General features: G+C 28.7%; 2 protein-coding genes across 2 annotated transcripts; both read left to right on the top strand.

Annotated features, from left to right (window-relative positions):
* The first annotated feature begins 548 nt into the window (after positions 1-548).
* On the top strand, positions 549-3,079 carry LOC113798163 (uncharacterized). The gene is given in 6 exon segments (XM_027348654.2): positions 549-1,435; positions 1,524-2,129; positions 2,227-2,313; positions 2,315-2,464; positions 2,526-2,680; positions 2,754-3,079. Coding segments are annotated over 6 exon segments (1,341 nt in total). The 5' UTR covers positions 549-1,321; the 3' UTR covers positions 2,983-3,079.
* Positions 3,080-5,590: 2,511 nt separating this feature from the next.
* Positions 5,591-7,789, top strand: LOC113798162 (glycerol-3-phosphate acyltransferase 3-like). Its single transcript, XM_027348653.2, has 3 exons — positions 5,591-6,204; positions 6,270-6,902; positions 6,972-7,789. The coding sequence occupies exons 1-3, from the start codon at positions 5,844-5,846 to the stop codon at positions 7,640-7,642; spliced, it is 1,665 nt and encodes a 554-aa protein (XP_027204454.2). The 5' UTR covers positions 5,591-5,843; the 3' UTR covers positions 7,643-7,789.
* Positions 7,790-19,294: the final 11,505 nt, after the last annotated feature.

Here is a 19,294-nt window from a genome sequence, read left to right as displayed (position 1 = left end):
TCTACAGCGAAAAAAATAATGATAATTAATTGGTTCATCGAGATAAAAACAGAGCAAAAAAATAAAAGATCTGAATCTGAATTTCTCCTCGTTTTTTTGAATTATAAATTCAAATGACCTAACTATGACACAGATATATACAGATGTTTTCGCAGAAAATTTTTGAAATTTTCTTGACACAAACACACAAACGATATATGTGATGGATAATGGCACATCTTTATTTGATTTGATTTTAACTATCAATTTGATAATTAAATTGAAGGTTTTTTTTGTTTTGTTTTGTTTCAGCCATTGGCCATCATCATCGACCATACATCACAAACAATCGAATCATGAATAAACAACAACAACAAAATATTTGTTTGCCCCATCATTTTCTCAAAATCTGTTTTTTTTCTGTGTTTGTTTCCAAATCTAATCAATTTCAAATGAATGCCAAACACACAGACACACAAAAACAACATTGGGATGAAAAAATGAAAATCTTCGATAAACAATGATAATGTCTGAACAAAATAACATTTCGCTAAACAACCAAAAATATTTGCAGACATTATTTTGGTGAATCGAAAACACACCTTTACACAAATTATAACTTACCTCAGGTACCGGCATGGAAGAATAATATTTGACACCAAAAATAACAAAATAAAGAAAAAAACCGACAAGATTTTTTTCTCCCCCTCCACATTTTCCTTCAATATTACCATGTAATGAATTAGGGAACGGAAAAGAAAAAAACTAGCGTAACAAGCTTTTTTTCCAGCAAACTAAAAAATGACGAGAGAAATTGGAATTATTTCGTTTTTGCAAAAATTCAAAAAGAGAAAAAATAGATACATAGATAGATGGATAGATAGAGAGATTGATATTTTTTTCCATTTCAAAAATAAAAAATATAATTTCATTATCCATGATGTAATGGTGTGTGTGTGTGGCTGCCATCATATTTTTTTTATTATTGAGACCGGCTATAGCCATTTGGTGATGTTGGTGATGATCATATTGTGATGTCAAGATGTTATGTTTGTTTTGATGTTATATTTTTGTTTTTTTTTTGACCATAACAATCAATATTTGTTACCTGTTTGTTTTGCTATTCAAGGTGTATGAATGATTGATTGAAATGAAATTGGCTTATTGTTATATTTTTTTTTGCTTTGCGTGATCATCATTATAATCAGAAATTCTTTGCCTGAAAAGTTTATCGATCATCATTATCATTTTGCAATCATTTTGTCAATCATTTTTTCTTCAGGTTATTTTTTTGTTCTTTCATTTAATTTTGTGATTTTATATAATCAACAAACAAACAAACATGGTGATGCGATCGCCTTCAATTATCATCATCATTAGTTTATTGTTGACAATCATCTGGTCATTACAATCAATTGATACGTTGGAAATATGGAGTGTTTATTTTGATGAAACGGTTTGTTTTTGGTTTTTTCTGGTGTTTTTCTGTTGTTGTTGGTTGTTTTTTGAAAATTTTCCATTGTAATTTGTTTGTTTTTTTCCAGCAAGAATTCATCCATAATGAAGTGAATCAATCCGACAATCGTCTAATTCGACAGATTGTCAACATACCATTCGATAATGATGATAAAGATGATCAACAGATACGTTATATAAATGAAATTCGTACCTATATTGAAAATCCGAACGAAATCATACGTATGGAATTGATACTTTGTGATGAAATCAACAATGATGATGATGATGATCAAATGATTCTTGAAGAATTATTATTTACAAATGAAAATAATACAAAATTCACGTGTATACAACGATTAGCAGCTATAAAATGGCCAAATATTGAACATAATCAAACATTGATACAATATCCATCCAATATTGGTATTGCATTCAATCATTATCAATCACCGGAAAGATCATTATCATTATCAAAACAAACATTATTGCTATCGATTGAATATTCAAATGATTTCAAACAAATCATTGATCAATCTGGTTTTGATTTATATTTATTTGATCAAACAGAAATTAATATTGAAGCCGGTATTATTGCTGTTGGTTTTGTACCGGATTCATTTTTTTTCCTACCACCAAAATTAAATCATTGGTCAATGAAAGGTGTTTGTAAGGCAAATAATTGTCTACAAAATGTATGTCAAAGGTTTTTACCTGGTGTTTAATTTTGATTTCAATCAATCGATTTATTTGATCGATTTTTAAAATATTCTTATATCGTTTTTCAATTAGACAATTGAAAATGAAATTCAAATCCTTTCGGTTGTACTGGGTACAAATCATCATTACCTGGATGAAATTAATGTAGAAATTATTGATCAACAACACAAAGCGACGTCAACAAATTTTTCATCATAAAAATGAACAACAGAAAACATTTGAAATGTTAATCGAAACACCAAAAGTTCAAGCAATGGATAAGATTATTGTCGAATGTAATTATATAAATACATCTAATCGAACTGTCAGAGTAGGTTTATTTTTTATTGATTTCAATCGATAATGATGATTGAATAAATTTTCTTCAACAGGCTGGCCTAGAAAATGGTGATAAAAATGAAAATTGCCTGGTATGGTTACATTATTATCCACGGATCATTGGTATGGATGCATGTTTATCAACGCATTCATTGGCAACAATAATATCATTATTGGATATTCATAATTTAGATGTTTCATTGACCAGGTACATTTGACTACATTCAACCATTGACCATTGATTAATGTTTTTTTTGTTTTTAAATCTGAAATTCTAACAGATCAAATGGAATTGATTTAAGAATCTCTGACAATAATCATAATCATGGTAAACATAAACAATTAAATCTTGATGAATTTCTTAATAAAAAAGATCAAAATCAAGATTGGAATCAAGATAAATTAATACGAGCAAAATATAATTCAATAAAAGGAAAACAAATATCACAATGTGGTTGGAATCCAATGCAAATTGATTTAAATCGTCGACGACGACGACGTCGTAGATGATAGTGATGAAAATCTTTGAAATTTTTTTGTTGTTGTTGTTGTTGTTAGTTATTTAAATTGAAAACTTTGAAATTAAAAATGATGGATTTTTTTGTTTCTTCTTTAAAAAATAAATTGCATAATCAAAATGATAATCACCGACCATCATGATGAATAATCATCAAACATCATCATTATCATTATCATTCAAGGTTGCAACAAAATTATTTTTAAAATCTAATGATTCATTCAAATTCAATGTAATTTTTCGTTGATTCCTTCAATCAACAACATTAACAACCTACAAATAATCAATGATTCGGGTACCGATGAACCTCTGACAAGATGGACAATGGAAAAACCATCCATCCAACCAACCAATCGATCAATCAATAAGAATTTTACCAAGAAAATTTTCACTGAAAAAACACAACAATCATTAATAAAACATACAAAATAAACGAAATGAAATGAATAACTGGTTTCCGTTGAAAATGAATTTATTCATTCATTCATTCAATGACATTAATCAATGATACATCATCATTATTATCACTAAAACAACTACTGCATCAACAACACTACTCGTTTGCTTAATTTATGCTTGCTTGCTATATTTAATTAACTTTTACTTTCAATTAATTTATCAAATGAAGGCAAACGAAAACAAAACAAAAAATAGTTTTTAAGTTTTTCAATGAGAAAACAAAAATATCGAAGGATCTTATCACCACATGGCAAATATCTCTGTGAATATATTGATTGTGTGAATCATTGATCCAAATAACTTGAAACTCGTTTCGTATGTTCCGTTATTGATTTATTGAATTTGGAAAAGAGTAATTTATAGTTTTTGTTGTTTGGATCCAAATCCATTCGCATTCGCAACTGAATGATTTTTTTTGAATGCGTTTTTTCTGACTACTACCATTTTAGTAAATTACTACCACTACTAAGTGAATGAAAATATCATTTTTTGTGTGCGATTGTGGTCTCTATATGCATGACATGTAAGAAAAATTATTATTTTTTCAAAAAATCTCATTTGGATTTCCTTTCTCTTTCTTTCATTTGATTTGCACTTCTCTCTCTCTCTCTCTCTTGCTGAAACACTCAATGAAAACTGTAAATCAATAAAACAAAACAACAATGATGTTTGCTGTCGATCCTTGTTGTCTGAAAAACAAAACAAAGCAAACAACCTGTTGCATCAGATTTGTTTATCATTAATTTCGCTCTCGCTTACAATTTTTTTCCTCACAGATTGACGTTGCAAAAAAAGGAAAAATCTTTCGTTTTGCTTTGTTTTTTGTTTTTCTGCTGACTTATTCAATCTGGTTTATTCATTTATTTTTGGTTGGTTTGATAAATAAAGATGGATGGCTGGATAAAGAGAAAGTGAAGTTCTCAAAAGAATGATGATTGATTAACGGTAACAAAACAACGTCATACAATGTGTTTGGCACACGAAAATTGAATGAAGATTTTGTTTTCTGTCTTCTCTTGTTATCGATTTCTTGATTCAATCAATCAATCGTTATCGATATCGATTGTAATTGGATATTGATTTGATTTAGATATTCTCAATTCGACTATCAATTTTTACTTTTACTTGTTACAAATCTTCTTCTTCTGTTTATTTGTTGTTTTTTATTTCGCATATCAATCACAATTTCTAATCATTCGGTTTATCATCATCAGCGATTCGAGTGGGAAAAATAAACAGCTATTTTTTTTCAACGACCAAAAACCAATATTGTCCATTTTCATTTTTCCTCAATCATCATCAACGATATTATTGATTTTTTTTTTGTTGTATAAATGACGAATATCATCGAATAGAGCCAGTTTGAATTGGCTATTTCCACCACCAACCAACCAATCAAATTTTGTATAAATTCATTTTGTTGTTGTCTGGTGATTTCATAATCAAAATCAACAACAAAATTTTTGTGAACAAAATGATACCATTTTCGGTTCATTAAACAAACGAGTCAAAAAGGAGAGATTTTTAAAATTGAAAATTGAAAATTTTTATCAACGACAACAACACCGACAACGATATCTGGTTTTGATAACAAAATTTCAAAAGAAAACAAAATTGACAAAATTATATCCGGTGATTTATCTATTTTGTGTATGTGTGTGTGCGACTGTTTGTGTAGATATAGATTCGAATGTTGTTTGAAAAAGAAAATTTTTTGCCAGAAAAAAAATTTGACAATGACATATTGATCTTTGATTTTTTGTTAATTTCATTTTATTTTCCAAATCATTTTTGTGTGTCGATTTCCATCCGAGTTGTTGATGATGATGATCATGAATGTGTAACAAATGATGAAGCTTTCTTCTAGTTTCGAGTTTCTCTCTCTCTCTCTTGTTTTATTGATGTTTTGTTCATTAAAAAATTCATTAAAAGCTTCAGAAAAAGCTTCATTGTCATCATCATCATCATCATTTTTTCCATTTTTGATCTTTAATCTTTGTTGAATTTTATATTGTTTATTTTTTTGATGATCATCATAATTTCGTCTGTTACTTGATGATGATGATGTAAGGCATTATTTCCAATTACAATCAATCAATCAATCGAATAATTTAACCAACATTTTTATATGACAACGACGAATAAATTTCAAAGAAAATCCCATTCTCGATTAACATAAACATCCGATATTTTTTTTTACTATTCTTCAGTGATTTTAAATTAAGCATAGTCATCATCATTGACATCATTTTTTTTCTCCGAAAAAGACATCATCATCATCATATCGTATGATTTTTATCATCATCAGCCAATTGTGAACAATCAAATTATTTAATTGATAAAAAACCAGGCCAACAAAAAATATTGAATAACCCAAAAAGTAACCAAAACAAAAATGCTAACATTAATCATAACATTATTGATCATACAATTGATCATATTGATATTATATCTTGGCCTAGCATCAGTTGGACATAGATTTTTTATCCATCAAATTTATGTTAGTAATTTATTAAAATTATTTGAATATGGACAACGTGGTGTTGAACGTATTAATCAACAATTACAACAACAAAAACGACGACGTCGTCATAGTCAACAACAACAACAACTGCAACAACAACAACATGGCCTTAAACGAACTGAATCACAAGATTCAACTGATCGTAATTCAACAACATCATCATCAATGGATTCGGATTATAATACGGACAGTGCATTCAATTCGGATTCCGATGATAATAGTGATAATGAAGGTAAAATTCAATTGTGATGATTATAATTTGAAAGAAAAATAATAATGTTTTTTTTTACAACATAGTGCCAGAAAGTTTTCGAAAAAATTGTTCAATGACATTAAGATTATGTGAAACACAAAATCGTTTACAATTATCAACAGTAATGGATTTTACATCGCTTGGTATTGAAGCAATAATTGATGATGCTGTAACAAAACGTTTTGCAGCTGAAGAACTAAAAACATGGAATCTATTAACACGAACGGATAATTTTTCACATTATCGATCATTTCGTTTAGCATTTATATGGTTATGTGGTTTTCTATTTCGTTATCTGATATTATTTCCAACACGTTTTTTCATATTTATTATCGGTTTCGGTTGGTTATCATTTGTTTGTACTTTTCTTGGTCTTTTACCGGATATTCGTTTTCGTAAAACAATACAATATTATCTATTAATACATGCAGCACGTATATTATCACGTTCATTTGGCAGTATTATCAATTATCATGATGAAGAAAATAAAGCTAAACCTGGAGGGATTTGTGTTGCTAATCATACATCACCGATTGATGTTATTATTTTACATTGTGATAATTGTTATTCACTTATTGGACAATCACATAGTGGATTTCTTGGTATATTACAGCGTATAATTTCTCGTTCTTCTGATCATATTTGGTTTGATCGTTTTCAAATTAATGATCGTTTAGGTAGGTGTTTAAATGTTTATTGTTGTAACTTTTTGAGAAAAACTAAATGTTTATTTACATTTTTCATAGCTGTATCACGTAGATTACGTCAACATACTGAAGAAAAAAAGATGCCAATATTAATTTTTCCTGAAGGAACTTGTATAAATAATTCAGCTGTAATGATGTTTAAAAAAGGTAGTTTTGAAATAGGTGCTACCATATATCCAGTTGCAATAAAATATGATGCACGTTTTGGTGATCCATTTTGGAATTCAAGTAAATATGGTTATCTACGTTATTGGATGATGATGATGACATCATGGGCAATTGTATGTGATGTTTGGTATTTACCACCAATGACACGTCAATCAAATGAATCAGCCATTGAATTTGCAAATCGTGTAAAAGCAAAAATTGCATCAACAGGTGGTTTAGTTGATCTGGAATGGGATGGACAATTAAAACGACAACCAGTTAAACCAGAATGGATTAAACAACAACAATGGAAATTTAGTCAAACATTATTATCTGGTTTGGATAATAATAATGATAATATGGATTATTATCATCAAGATGATAATAATAATCAACAACAAAATAGCCATAATAATTGTGATAGAAATGAAAATTTCATTTATACAAATTTTGATGTTCAATCAGCCAAAGTAATCAAAGCTCGAATCCATCATCAACAACAACAACAACAACAACAAGAAGACGATGATGAATCTGGGCCATTAAAAATGAAAGAATTGTGATAATAAAAATTCGAAAATTCAAAAGCCGTACTCAAACGCACATTGAACAAATTTTCATCATCATCATCATCCTTTTAATTCAATCCTCATCATCATACGATTTATATTCTCAATTTTGTTTTTCTTATTGATTGTTTTTATCATTTTTTTTAAAAAAAGAAAAATTAATCTAATTAGATTTCATCAGAATCCGTCAAAAAACAAAAATTTATATATTTGATAAATTTGTTGTATGATTTTAATTTTAATTTGATTAAATTTGTTGAAAATATTTTCTTTGATTTTATAAAACTGAATTTTAAAAAATTTAACAGAATTTACGATCAACAGGTGGCAGCAGCATGTCCATTGTTCTCAATCATTCAAATGATAATTACAGATGGCACCACATTATTGGCCACCGACATTTTTTTTAAAATCGGCTTGTCATCGGCTCCAGTCAAATTTCTTTTCCTGGTTAATCGATGATTAATTGAATCAATTTTCTCAGAGAAAAAAATATTCCCTAAATCATCATCATCATCATTAATCAGTGATTAACAAAAGGAAAAAAAAAATACCCAAAGAGTTTTTTTTGCATTCAATTCAATTCATTTCTATGCCCGATTGATTTCTGTTTAAAAAAGAAAAATTCAATTCAAAAGATTCAGAGGAAAAAAAACGAGGAAAAAAATTTCTTCTTTTTTGTTTGTTTTTTTCCATAATTTCATCGATTATTTATGAATTCAATGGGTATTCGAATGGAACAACAAAAATGAGAAAAGGAATAATATAAAAAAAAAGATTTGCGTGTGTAGAAATAGTCGTCGTCGATAATGATAATGATAATGACAATTATGATGATGATGATCAACCAATAATTCTCACACACCGATGATGATTGAATCTTTTTTTTCATTTTTTTGTTTGTTTGTTTTATTTCAAGATTGATGAAGTTAAATGATTCGAATGAATGAATTCATCACATTACCACCAATCATCAAGATGAAAAAGACTTACGAGATGATAGGTGCTTGGTTTTTTTTGAAAAAAAAATATTTTTTGGATGATAATTTTCAATCATAAGTTAATTAACGAAACCAAAAAGTGAGGGAAAAAAATTGTCAAAAATTTTTTCTTCTTTTCCTTAACCTTCAATTCTTTAATGAGATTCTATTCTCAGTCAAAAAAATCATCCAATTTGATTTTGATTTTGATTTTTTTGAATTTTTGATTTTCGTGAATTCGTTAATTATCCAATTATCATCAGTTTTTGGATGATAATTGTCTGTCGTTCAGAGAGGTTAATTTAAAATTAAAAATTACAGAAAAAAACTTCGGTGGAGAAAAACTTTGGTAAAACGGATCATTGCTTCAATTGATTCAATCAATCAACCAACCGATAATTGATCAAATTTTTTTTGGCCAAAAAAAAATTATTAAAATATGGTGATCAAATTGGATTTCAAAGAAATCACACCATCATCGTTGTTGATGGTGTATGAAATAATAATTATCTACACGAAATAAGAATTAAATGTAAATGAAAATGATTGTATATCGTTGATCTTGATTATAATCTAATCATCATCATCTGAATGTACCTGAAAAAAAACGAAAAATTCAGTCAACTTGATTTGAATATCAAAAAATCCATTTTTTTGGGGGCTATTTTTACCTAATCATCCACCTTGATATCATTATGGATGCAACGTTTATTATCGGAACAAAACCACCCTCGCTTTGTATATTTTGATATTCAAATTTTTCTTTTCCCGGGAAAAATAATTTCCGAAAATATCCACACACACACACACTAATAATTATCCGAAGATTCGAATAAATATTCTCTCTCTTTGATTTCATATCAAAAATGTAACCAGAAATCAAATTCATTTGTGATTTGCCAAAATCATTATTCATTTCACATCATTACTTGATCCCTTCAATGATGATAGATAGATTTGATGAAATACAAACAAACATCGATAGTATCTCGTTGAAATCCTTTTTATCCAAGAAAAATAACAACAACAAATCGTGAATATAAAAAAAACAATGATATTACCACAATTCAACCATCATAATCAGTGAACAACAACAGATAAAAAAAACTAAATCAAACATCATTGTTTATGATTTGTTTTGGTTGATAATAATAATTACATTCAAACCACAAATGATGAATTTTTCCCAACAAAATTTTTTTTTAGATGAAAATCATGAGAAAAATTGTAATGAAAACACACGATGAAATGTTGATCATCATCATCAAAGCATCAAGGGAAAAAAATTGGAAAAACTGTTCGATATCATCATGATAATTATCATATGAAAATGGCCAATTTTCAAATGTATCATTTTTTCGTTGTTGTTGTTGAATTTGAATTCATCATGTTCATCATTGGATGTGAATTTTTTCAACAACAAAAAAAGAATTATCATTAACTATTTTTTTTTGATTTTTTTCGATTTTAGGATTTATATCCATCATCATCGTCGAATCATGATTTTAATGATTTTTTGTTGGTTGGTTGGTGTCGTTTGTTTTCTTTTTTCTTGATTTCAATCATAATGATGATTGCGATGATGATGATATACTTTTAATCATTATTATGGACATGATCATCAATCGATGATGTAGTTGCGGTTTTTTCCCCTCGCTTTTTTTTCATGTAAATATAATATTTGATTATCATGATCATGTCGGGAATGATGAACATGATGATCATAATCATAATCATGATATTATTTGATCATTCTTCATTGATCGATATGATGAGGTTTTGCATGTTTATTCAACAAAAATGTTTGATTTTTTCAACAAAAATTTTTGTTATTATAATCATCATCATCATCCTCGAATAGGAAAAAAAATCGAATGTTTGAATTGTTCGATTCGAACGAATTTAGGGTTCGAATTCCATTTCAATCCGATTGGATTTTCTTGGTTAAAATTGCCGCTTTGTTGTTATTTGATTTTTCTTATTTTTCCTATTTTTCGATATCCAATTAATGATGATGATGTTTTTTTCCTCTATTTTCGGGCTTACATAATCAATAATTGAAAATTCTTGTTTTTTTCATTTGTAATAACAACAACAACAACAACAAAAAACAGATACGACTTTGATCGATCGATCAATCGATCGATTTTTTATATTTTCTGGTATTGATGAACTAAACAAGCAGAAATGAACAACATCCAATAATTATAAATAACAAAAAATGGATAATAATCAAAAAGAAATATCAATAAAAAAACAATACCATCAATCTATTGATTCATTCGATTGCTGATGAACAACAAAAATTGAAACGCCTGATGTTGATTTCGATGATGATCGATTCATTCATGATTTGAAAAAGAAAGATTTGCCGAGAAAAAATCAACAAAAACCTCACAAAAAAATTATTTCGAGAAAAACATTAAAATCAACAAGTGATTTTCATGTTTGTTTGTTAAATGTTTGTTTTTATTTCTCATCATCATCATTTTTTTTCGATCGATGGTGGTTTTCATCATCAACATCGAAAACATCATCATCATTGATTTAGGCTTTTTGTATTTAATATAGAATTCAAGTTAATGATGATGATAAACAAGCACACACATACACATATCGTTGGATTTAATTACATTAAAAAACATTAACCAATTTTTATCTACATTTTTCATTAATGAAATTATTTTCCGCATCATAAAAAAAAATCAACTTAAATGATTTAATCGATATCATCAATGTGCGATGAAAAGAATATTTCGGATATTCCATAAATGGACAATCAAATATCTATTTCGACAGTATCCGTTTGGTGTTGTCTATTTTTTTCCACACCTTCTCTCTCCTCTTGTTAAAATAGAATAAATGTCTTATTTGTTCAAGCATCTTTCCTTTGGGGGAAAAACAACGATTTTGCCATTGATCGATTGTTGATAATTTTGTTTACAAAACCAACCAACCAACCAACAAACAAATAAACAAACAAACATGACATTCAAAACCGGCTCGATATGATCATTATTTACATTTAATTTCAATTTACATTTTTCATTGTACAAAAAATGAATTGTTGATACCTTCAACAACCAGAGAAGAACAAAAGAAGAATTTTGATTCAAATTTGTGTGTGAAATCTTTTTATTTTTAAAGAAGAAAAGTAAAGAAAAAGACAAAGAATAGAGAAAGAAATGACAGTTTTTGCAAAATGATTATTCAAACATCAAAGAACAACTGATTATGATATTTTTTGATCTATACAATTATCCAATTTAGACATTAAAAACAACAACAGAAAATGAAAAATTATCTCATAAATTTATATAAATTTTCGGTGTTTTTGTTTTTGTTTTTCAAATGAAAATATTTTCCCTCGAAAAACAAATGAATGAAATGAAATAAAATCCAGAACAAAACTGGTTTTTTTGAACAAAAAAATAAGGCAAATTTCATTTGTCATAAATATGATGATGATGATAATGTTTTTTTCGTGTAACGAATCACAATGGAATTCTCATTATCCGTGGGAATAATCGAGAATGTCCGAATCAAAACGAAAAACAAAATGACCATTTGCATACCAGCCAAAACAAAACAAAAAACATTTTTGTAACATCACTGTGTTTACATGCCAAATATTTATGATTGAAAAATCGTGTAATATTTTTTTGATACAAAATTGATCGATTGTCAAGGAGGGGGAAGGGGATTTGTGATTTCCCATCTTTGGTGATGGTGATGTGTAAATAGGCGTCAATTTTTGAATTTTTGTTTTCAAATGAAAAATAAACCAGAAAAAAATGATTTTTTTCCACGAAAAAAACAAGAAGAAAAATCTTCAATTCAATTCAGGTAGCTGAAACTGAAAATCAAGATGAAAAATGTGGATTAATGATGATGATGGTGATTTGATAGTCAAGATTTATCATCATCTGCATCATCATTATGAATCCCATTGTTTTTTAATTCTTGCTTTTTTTATCTGCTGCTGCTGCTGTATTGTGTTCATTTTCATCTTGATGATGATCTTAATGTTTGCAAACCGAAAAAGATGTCTTTTCTTTTTCTCCCAACTTAATAATAAAGATTTTTTTTGTCAAAAAAATCATCATCATCCAATGTGAAAATATGGGATTGTTTTGCTTTGTTTGTTTTGTTTTTTGGCTAGATTTTTTCAAGTGAAAAAACAAATGGCAAGATTCAAATCTTGTATACAAATGCAAAACAATAAGACAAGAAACAAGACATTTTTTGTTCTTCTGGTTCTATATCACGAATTATTCGTCTGATTTTCAATCAAATCAAATCAAATCTGATACATTGTAACCATTTCAACATTGGTTTGATGATGGTAATCATCATAATTATCTTGATGATAATGATGATAATCAAAACAAAAATAGATGTCCAATAACTTTGTCTGTCTGGTTATGTCTGTATATGGCTTATGTCTATGGGTTTTTTATACAGACCCTGTTGTGAATATCGAAATCATCATCCAAAAAAATTGATTCAATCACAGTGTCTGTGTGTGTGTGATGTTAAACTTTTTTTGTTTCCATGAACCATATCCATCAATCTATGTGTTTGATGTCAATCAATCATAACGTTCTGGGGGAGGAAAGAAAACCCAAATGATGATGTCATTCATTCATTCATTTTTATTACCATTTTAACGGCAGCCATAATAATAATTCCGGAAGCTCTAATTTTATTGTTTTTATTCGTCTCTTAGAGTGATATATTTGATAAAAAAACAATACCCGAAATGGATGCTGCATCAATCAAGCAAACAACGACGACGGCGATGACGATGATAACTGGCTCAGACAAAAGCAATAAAACAAAAACCGAAACATATTTTTCGGCCAAAAAATAATTACATTTTGAGTCATCAAAAAAAAAAAAATCAGCGCAATTTTTTTGTAATGACATTTTTGTTTGTTTTGTTTGTTTTTGATGCATATCAAGAATGTCATGTTGGTTGGTTTTTTCAATTCTTCGGAACAAAAGAAGTAGCTGAAATCAGCAGACAATGCAGATTGCGAGCACTTCTTTTTAGATTTCCATTTGGATTTTTTTTGTTTTTCTGCCTAAAATGAATTTCGAAAGAAAAACTGTCAATAAAAAATAAATTGCCAAAACATATGCATGTTGCACGCGTGCATTTTTTTTAGCAAGCAACAGGCTTTTAGTTTAGTTTTTTACGCGAAAAAACAAACACCTTGTATGTACTTCGGCAAAAACCCAAAAAAAAACATTTGAATAAAACAATAGGAGATTCTGTGATTCTTTCTCAATGTTTTTTTCGTCGTTGTTGTTGTTCGACGTCATATTTGCCCATTGTTAGTTTGTTTTTTTTAACCCGCAGACACCAAAGAAAAAAAATTATTCGCTATTATCATCATCAAGTTTAATTAAATTTTGGAAAAAAAATTCATTCTTTTTTTTCTTCTTCTTGGTAATTAAAATTGAATTTTAACAACGAAAAAGAAAAATTCTTTTCATTCAACAAAATTCTTGTTGTTTTAAGATTTGTGGCCAAAGACTCATTTCAAACGAATTTGTCTTTTTTTTTTTTTTTTTGTTCTCCATTTTTTCTCTCAACAAAATAGACAGAAAGAACCTCTCTCTCTCTGAATGTGTTAAAGAATTTAAGAATTTTTTCACACTTAAATCATACATATGTCATATTTTTTTTGGCTAAAAATTTTTCTGTTGTTTTTTTCCAAAAACAAATGTTTTTCGGATTTTTTTTCCAGTGTGTGTTCTTCACACTTGTTTATTCTAGCCATTCTATTCACTGAATAAAACAGTGAATTTTAAGGCGATAAAATCAAAGAAAAATTCTGTTAAATAGTTTTTCTTATGGTTGGTTATTTGTAATTCTTTGATGATGATGATGTTCTGTTTGATTGATGTGAGATTGATTGTGATGATATATGTTATGCTAGAAAAACAACAACAACAACAACAAAATGAATAATCTTTCTACAGCAAATCTGTCTTTCAAATTTTTGAAGATTTTTTTTTAGTCATATTTTTTTTGTGGTGAAATTTCGTTATTCTCTCTCTCTCTCTCTCTCTCTCTCTCTCTCTCTCTGATCCTGTTATGATGATGATCCTCGTTTTGTGATTAAAATCTTAATCATTAACTTGTGTGTGGTTTGAAAGTTGTTGCTGTGATGATGATACTGTGATGTTAACTGTATATTCTCTCCCTCTCTCTCTCTCTCTCTCTCTCTCTCTCTCTCTCTCTCTCTCTCTCTCTCTCTCTCTCTCTCTCTCTCTCTCTCTCTCTCTCTCTCTCTCTCTCTCTCTCTCTCTCTCTCCAACGAACATAACATCCATTGATGATACTAAAGATAATGATGATGATGAGAAAACCAACAGATTTTGTTTTGTTTTTATTTTTAGACAACCAAAAAAAAACTTTAAAACTTGAAAACTTGAAAATTTTTCATTTTTCAATTCAGTGAAAAATTGCCTATTTTAAACACAAGGGTTAATCAATTCAATTTCCTATTTTGTTTTGTTTTGTTTTGTAGGTTAAGGGTGATAAACGTTTTAAAATGGGCAATCTTTTTCATCTGAAACACACACACAGGAAATATCAATCGATTGATTGAAATGGATGTTAAACACACACGCACACACTGTTTTTGCTGAATACGTGCCCACCTGATTATATGAATGATCCATATTGTTTTCACCTTTTGTGAAGATACGGAAATTTCGGAAGACAAATTCGGATTAATATGTTTTTGTCGTTTTTGCTGCATTACCTAAATTACCTAAATTTTTTCCAGGATTTTCAATTATCAATCGATCGATCGATCAAACACAGCATACACACAGCTGCTTTTTTTTTGGATTGATGATATGATGCTTTCACTTTTTCCAGATAACTTTTTTTCCTGAAAATCAGTGTCATTGAGTGTTAAAATGGTACAACATTTGACCTCTTTCTCTCTCTCTCTCTCTCTCTCTCTCTCTCTCTTACTTCTTTTTTCACTTTCTACTTCGATTATTGAAGAAAATTTTCAATCTAAATCTAATATCGATATGATCGCTGTGATTGTAAACGACAACGTGATTTCATTTTTTTCGGTCTTTGTATGGATATAAAGACATTATCCTCTAATTTTAGTCCAGGAAGATCAAAATAGAAACCGATCAGGAAAAAAAGGATGCGGACCAAAAACACATGGTCACACCTAAAAAAATCCATAATTTTCATTGATGTTCAATAACACAAAAGCATTTTCACTTTCATTTCGTGTGCAGCCAACGAATGGATTGATTTTTGAAAAAATGGAAAATTTTTTCTTGAAAGAAATGGGAAATAGAAAATCCGATCGATCGAAATTTTCTCCCTCCATCTAGCTCTCGTGTTATTTGTTATCAATAGATCAAAAGACCAAAAAAAAATTTATTTTCTGGTTCAATTTTAACCAGAAAGTAAAAAGACCTAACCCATTTTTGAACCAGAAATGAAAATCCGAAAAATAAAAATCCTGTCCTCCTTTTCTTTTCTCCAAAAACTTTCTTATTTTCTTTTTCACTTTTTTCTTTTTGGTGACCTAAACCATTTATGACCTCTTTTGATTGTGTAACCAAAGAAAAAATCCAAATAGAGTGACTGTATAGATGTATAGAGATTGATTAAACTTTCACTGTACTTGCCCGAAGGTAACCCGTATTTTCGCAATTGTTTCATGTGTCATGTTCCATCAAGAAAGTTTTTTCGAAAATGAAAATCAATCAAACAAAACAAACAAAATACAAAATAACCCTATGCTTCCAGTGAAAGGACACCAAATTGAATAATTTTTTTTTCTAATTTCAATTATGGTTGTATGGTTTTTTTTCATGGCTATATGCACACAGGTTGGGAAAATTTACCGGGAACAAAATCACCGTTGAATTGATTTTTCTTTTTTTTGGGATCTTTTTTCTGATTGAAAATTTTCTTTCTTTCAACCCATTATTATTATTTAAATCAAATGTCACCGTTTTTTCGTGGATAGAAAGTTTGTTTTTCAAACAATCCTTTTCTGAATCCATTATATAACATCACTATTTTGGGTTACCCGAAAAAAATCTAGGTCTAGGTCTTCATTGGAAATCCGGCTCTTCACTCTCTCCCTTTCATTCATTGTTGTTTGACATTCAAACCGAACGAGAACGAACCACCATTATTTTGTTCATTCAATCCTTTTTTTCTCGCTGAAAATTGTACTTTTTTTCTGAGTGGAACACAGAAAAAATTTCGGAGAAAAATCCTTTTTTCAATCATCCATTGTTCTCTCTCTCTCTCTCTCTCTCTCTATCTCTCTCCATAATAAAAATGTTATGGATAAGCATCATCGATTGAATGGTTGAATTTTGGAACGAAAAAAACTGGAAAAAATGAAATTTTTATTTTTCAAATTCAAAAGAAAATGAAAAAATGAAATAAAATTAGACCAGATTGCCAAAAAGTCCTTGGCCGTGTTTATCTTCAATTTTGTTTTTCTCTCTCTCAATGGACAACAACATCTGTTTTGAAGAAAATAATTTCGGATAGGATTGAAGAAAATGTTGTTTTTTCCCGCACAGTTGTTATCCATTTTTATTTTTGATTGAATCCAAATGGATGTGAATTTAGAGAAAAAAATTAACCCGTTTAATCGGTTTTTTTTCGAAGGGGAGGAAAAAAGAAATATTGAGATGTTTACGATTGTGGAAAAAACAATCTGCCAATTACAAACACAAATGTTCTCTTCAATGTCAATTGGCAATGACATTTTTGTTTGTTTTCTTTTGCTGTTTATATCGGGTTAACCCGAAACCAAATCAATCCAGAAATAAACATCATTTCGAAAAATGCTTGAAATTTCCATTTCAGAGGAAAAAACGAAATCAAAAACAAATTTTTGTGTTGGAAATCAAACATAAAAATCATTATGATGATGATGATTTTTGATAATAAAAATAAAAAATTCAACAGGGAAAAATTTGAATATCTCATAATTTACATATGTTACCATTTCTCTCATTGATTTTTGTTTTGTTTTTTCAATTTGCCATTTAAAATTGTAATGGATTTTTTTCTTTCTTTGGTTTGATTTGATTTGTCATCCTCTCTGTGTGTTTCTGATAGTTTTTATTTCCAATTTTTTCGTTTTGTTTTGCTTTTATAAAATCAAAAATTTAATTACCTGGTCGTCGTCATAGTAGTGATTGAAAATTTTAAAATTTTTCAAACAGAAAAAACCAAAAATTTAAAATTTTTCCTCGTTGAACAAAATATTGATTGATTTTCAAATGATTTTCAAGGAGAATTGGGGAGAAAAACAAAATAACAACGTCTGACTTTTGAGTTGTTGTTGTTGTTTTTCTTTCTTAAAACAACAACGAAAAGTTTTTGTATTTGAAAAATATGGATCGAGAGATAGAGAGAATGTCAAACAGAAATACTTATTTGGATTGAAATTAAAACGGAAAAAACAAAACAAAAATTGAACAGAAAAAAGCGGGCAAACAGGAATCTATTGTCTTTCAGTATTCATTACTGTTTTTTCCCTTGTCTTTTGTTATTCTTCCAAACATTTACATCGGATCATGTCATAATTTTTATCATCCGAATCATTGCAAACATCATCAAAAATGTGAAATATGAACAACGACGACAAAAAAACAATGAAATTTCAAAGCAAAAAAACGAAAAACAAATATCAACCGAACAACAAAAACAATGGAAAAATAATGTGGGGAGAGGAAAAGACATTACTTTTTCTTTGAAAAAAGAAACAAAACAAAAGATGTGAGAATAGACTGAAAGAAGAATAGAATTTTAAAGAAGTTACTGGAAAAAACTGAATATTTTTTTGTTGTCTAAAAATAATTTTGCTTCATTTTGCTTCGTTTCATTTTTGAAATTTTAAACTTTTTGTTCAAGAAAAATTATGTGAATTTTTTCCGTTTGTCTTTGCTGTTGTTTGACATGACAAACATTTGTCAAAACGGTTAGTCACACTTGTTGTTCATTCATTCATTTTTCGGGTTATTTTCGATGATGCTTTTGTCTATTGGATGCGGCCCATTCATTCATTCATTTCAAGTCGTTCAAACCAAGTTTCCTGTGCTACAATGACAACAGCAGCAAAAAAGAAGAATCTCCTTGTGGCATCCAATATTGGACAACAAGTGTAACCGTTTTGACGCCAAAAAAATAATAATAATATTTTCCTTCCGTATAGGACGGTCAAATACCGAAAGATAATAATGTAACAATGTTTTGTGTAATAGATAAAACAAACAAAACGAAAAGAAATCATTATTTTCCATGAAACTATTTTCATCCACCCAAAGACAAAAAAATGATGGGTAAAAATAGTTTAATTTTCACACACACACTTTACCTTTTTTCTTCTTCTTCTTCACCCGTATTTATATAAATGTCGATAATACGCAAATATGATTGATTGATGATTGATCTAGATTTTTGGAAACAAAATGATCAAAAGGGTGGCTCTGGTACCTGATTGATTGGAAATTAAGTTTGTTTTTTCCCTTCTCTCTCCATGATGATGCAAGCCAAAAATCCAAAAATGTAATGTTTGTTTTTGAATTTAAAGCATAAAATTTTGCCCCTTTGAAAATGAAATCAACATGGATTGATTGAGAG

The sequence above is a fragment of the Dermatophagoides pteronyssinus genome, unplaced genomic scaffold (assembly GCF_027571235.1).
Source record: "Dermatophagoides pteronyssinus isolate colony J.1.1.1.1 unplaced genomic scaffold, Derpt_VIB-CSIC_2022.12 sq0036, whole genome shotgun sequence".
Classification (NCBI taxonomy): Eukaryota; Metazoa; Arthropoda; class Arachnida; order Sarcoptiformes; family Pyroglyphidae; genus Dermatophagoides; species Dermatophagoides pteronyssinus.
Note: the sequence above shows the minus strand (reverse complement) of the source record. Positions and strands in the feature narration are given on the sequence as shown.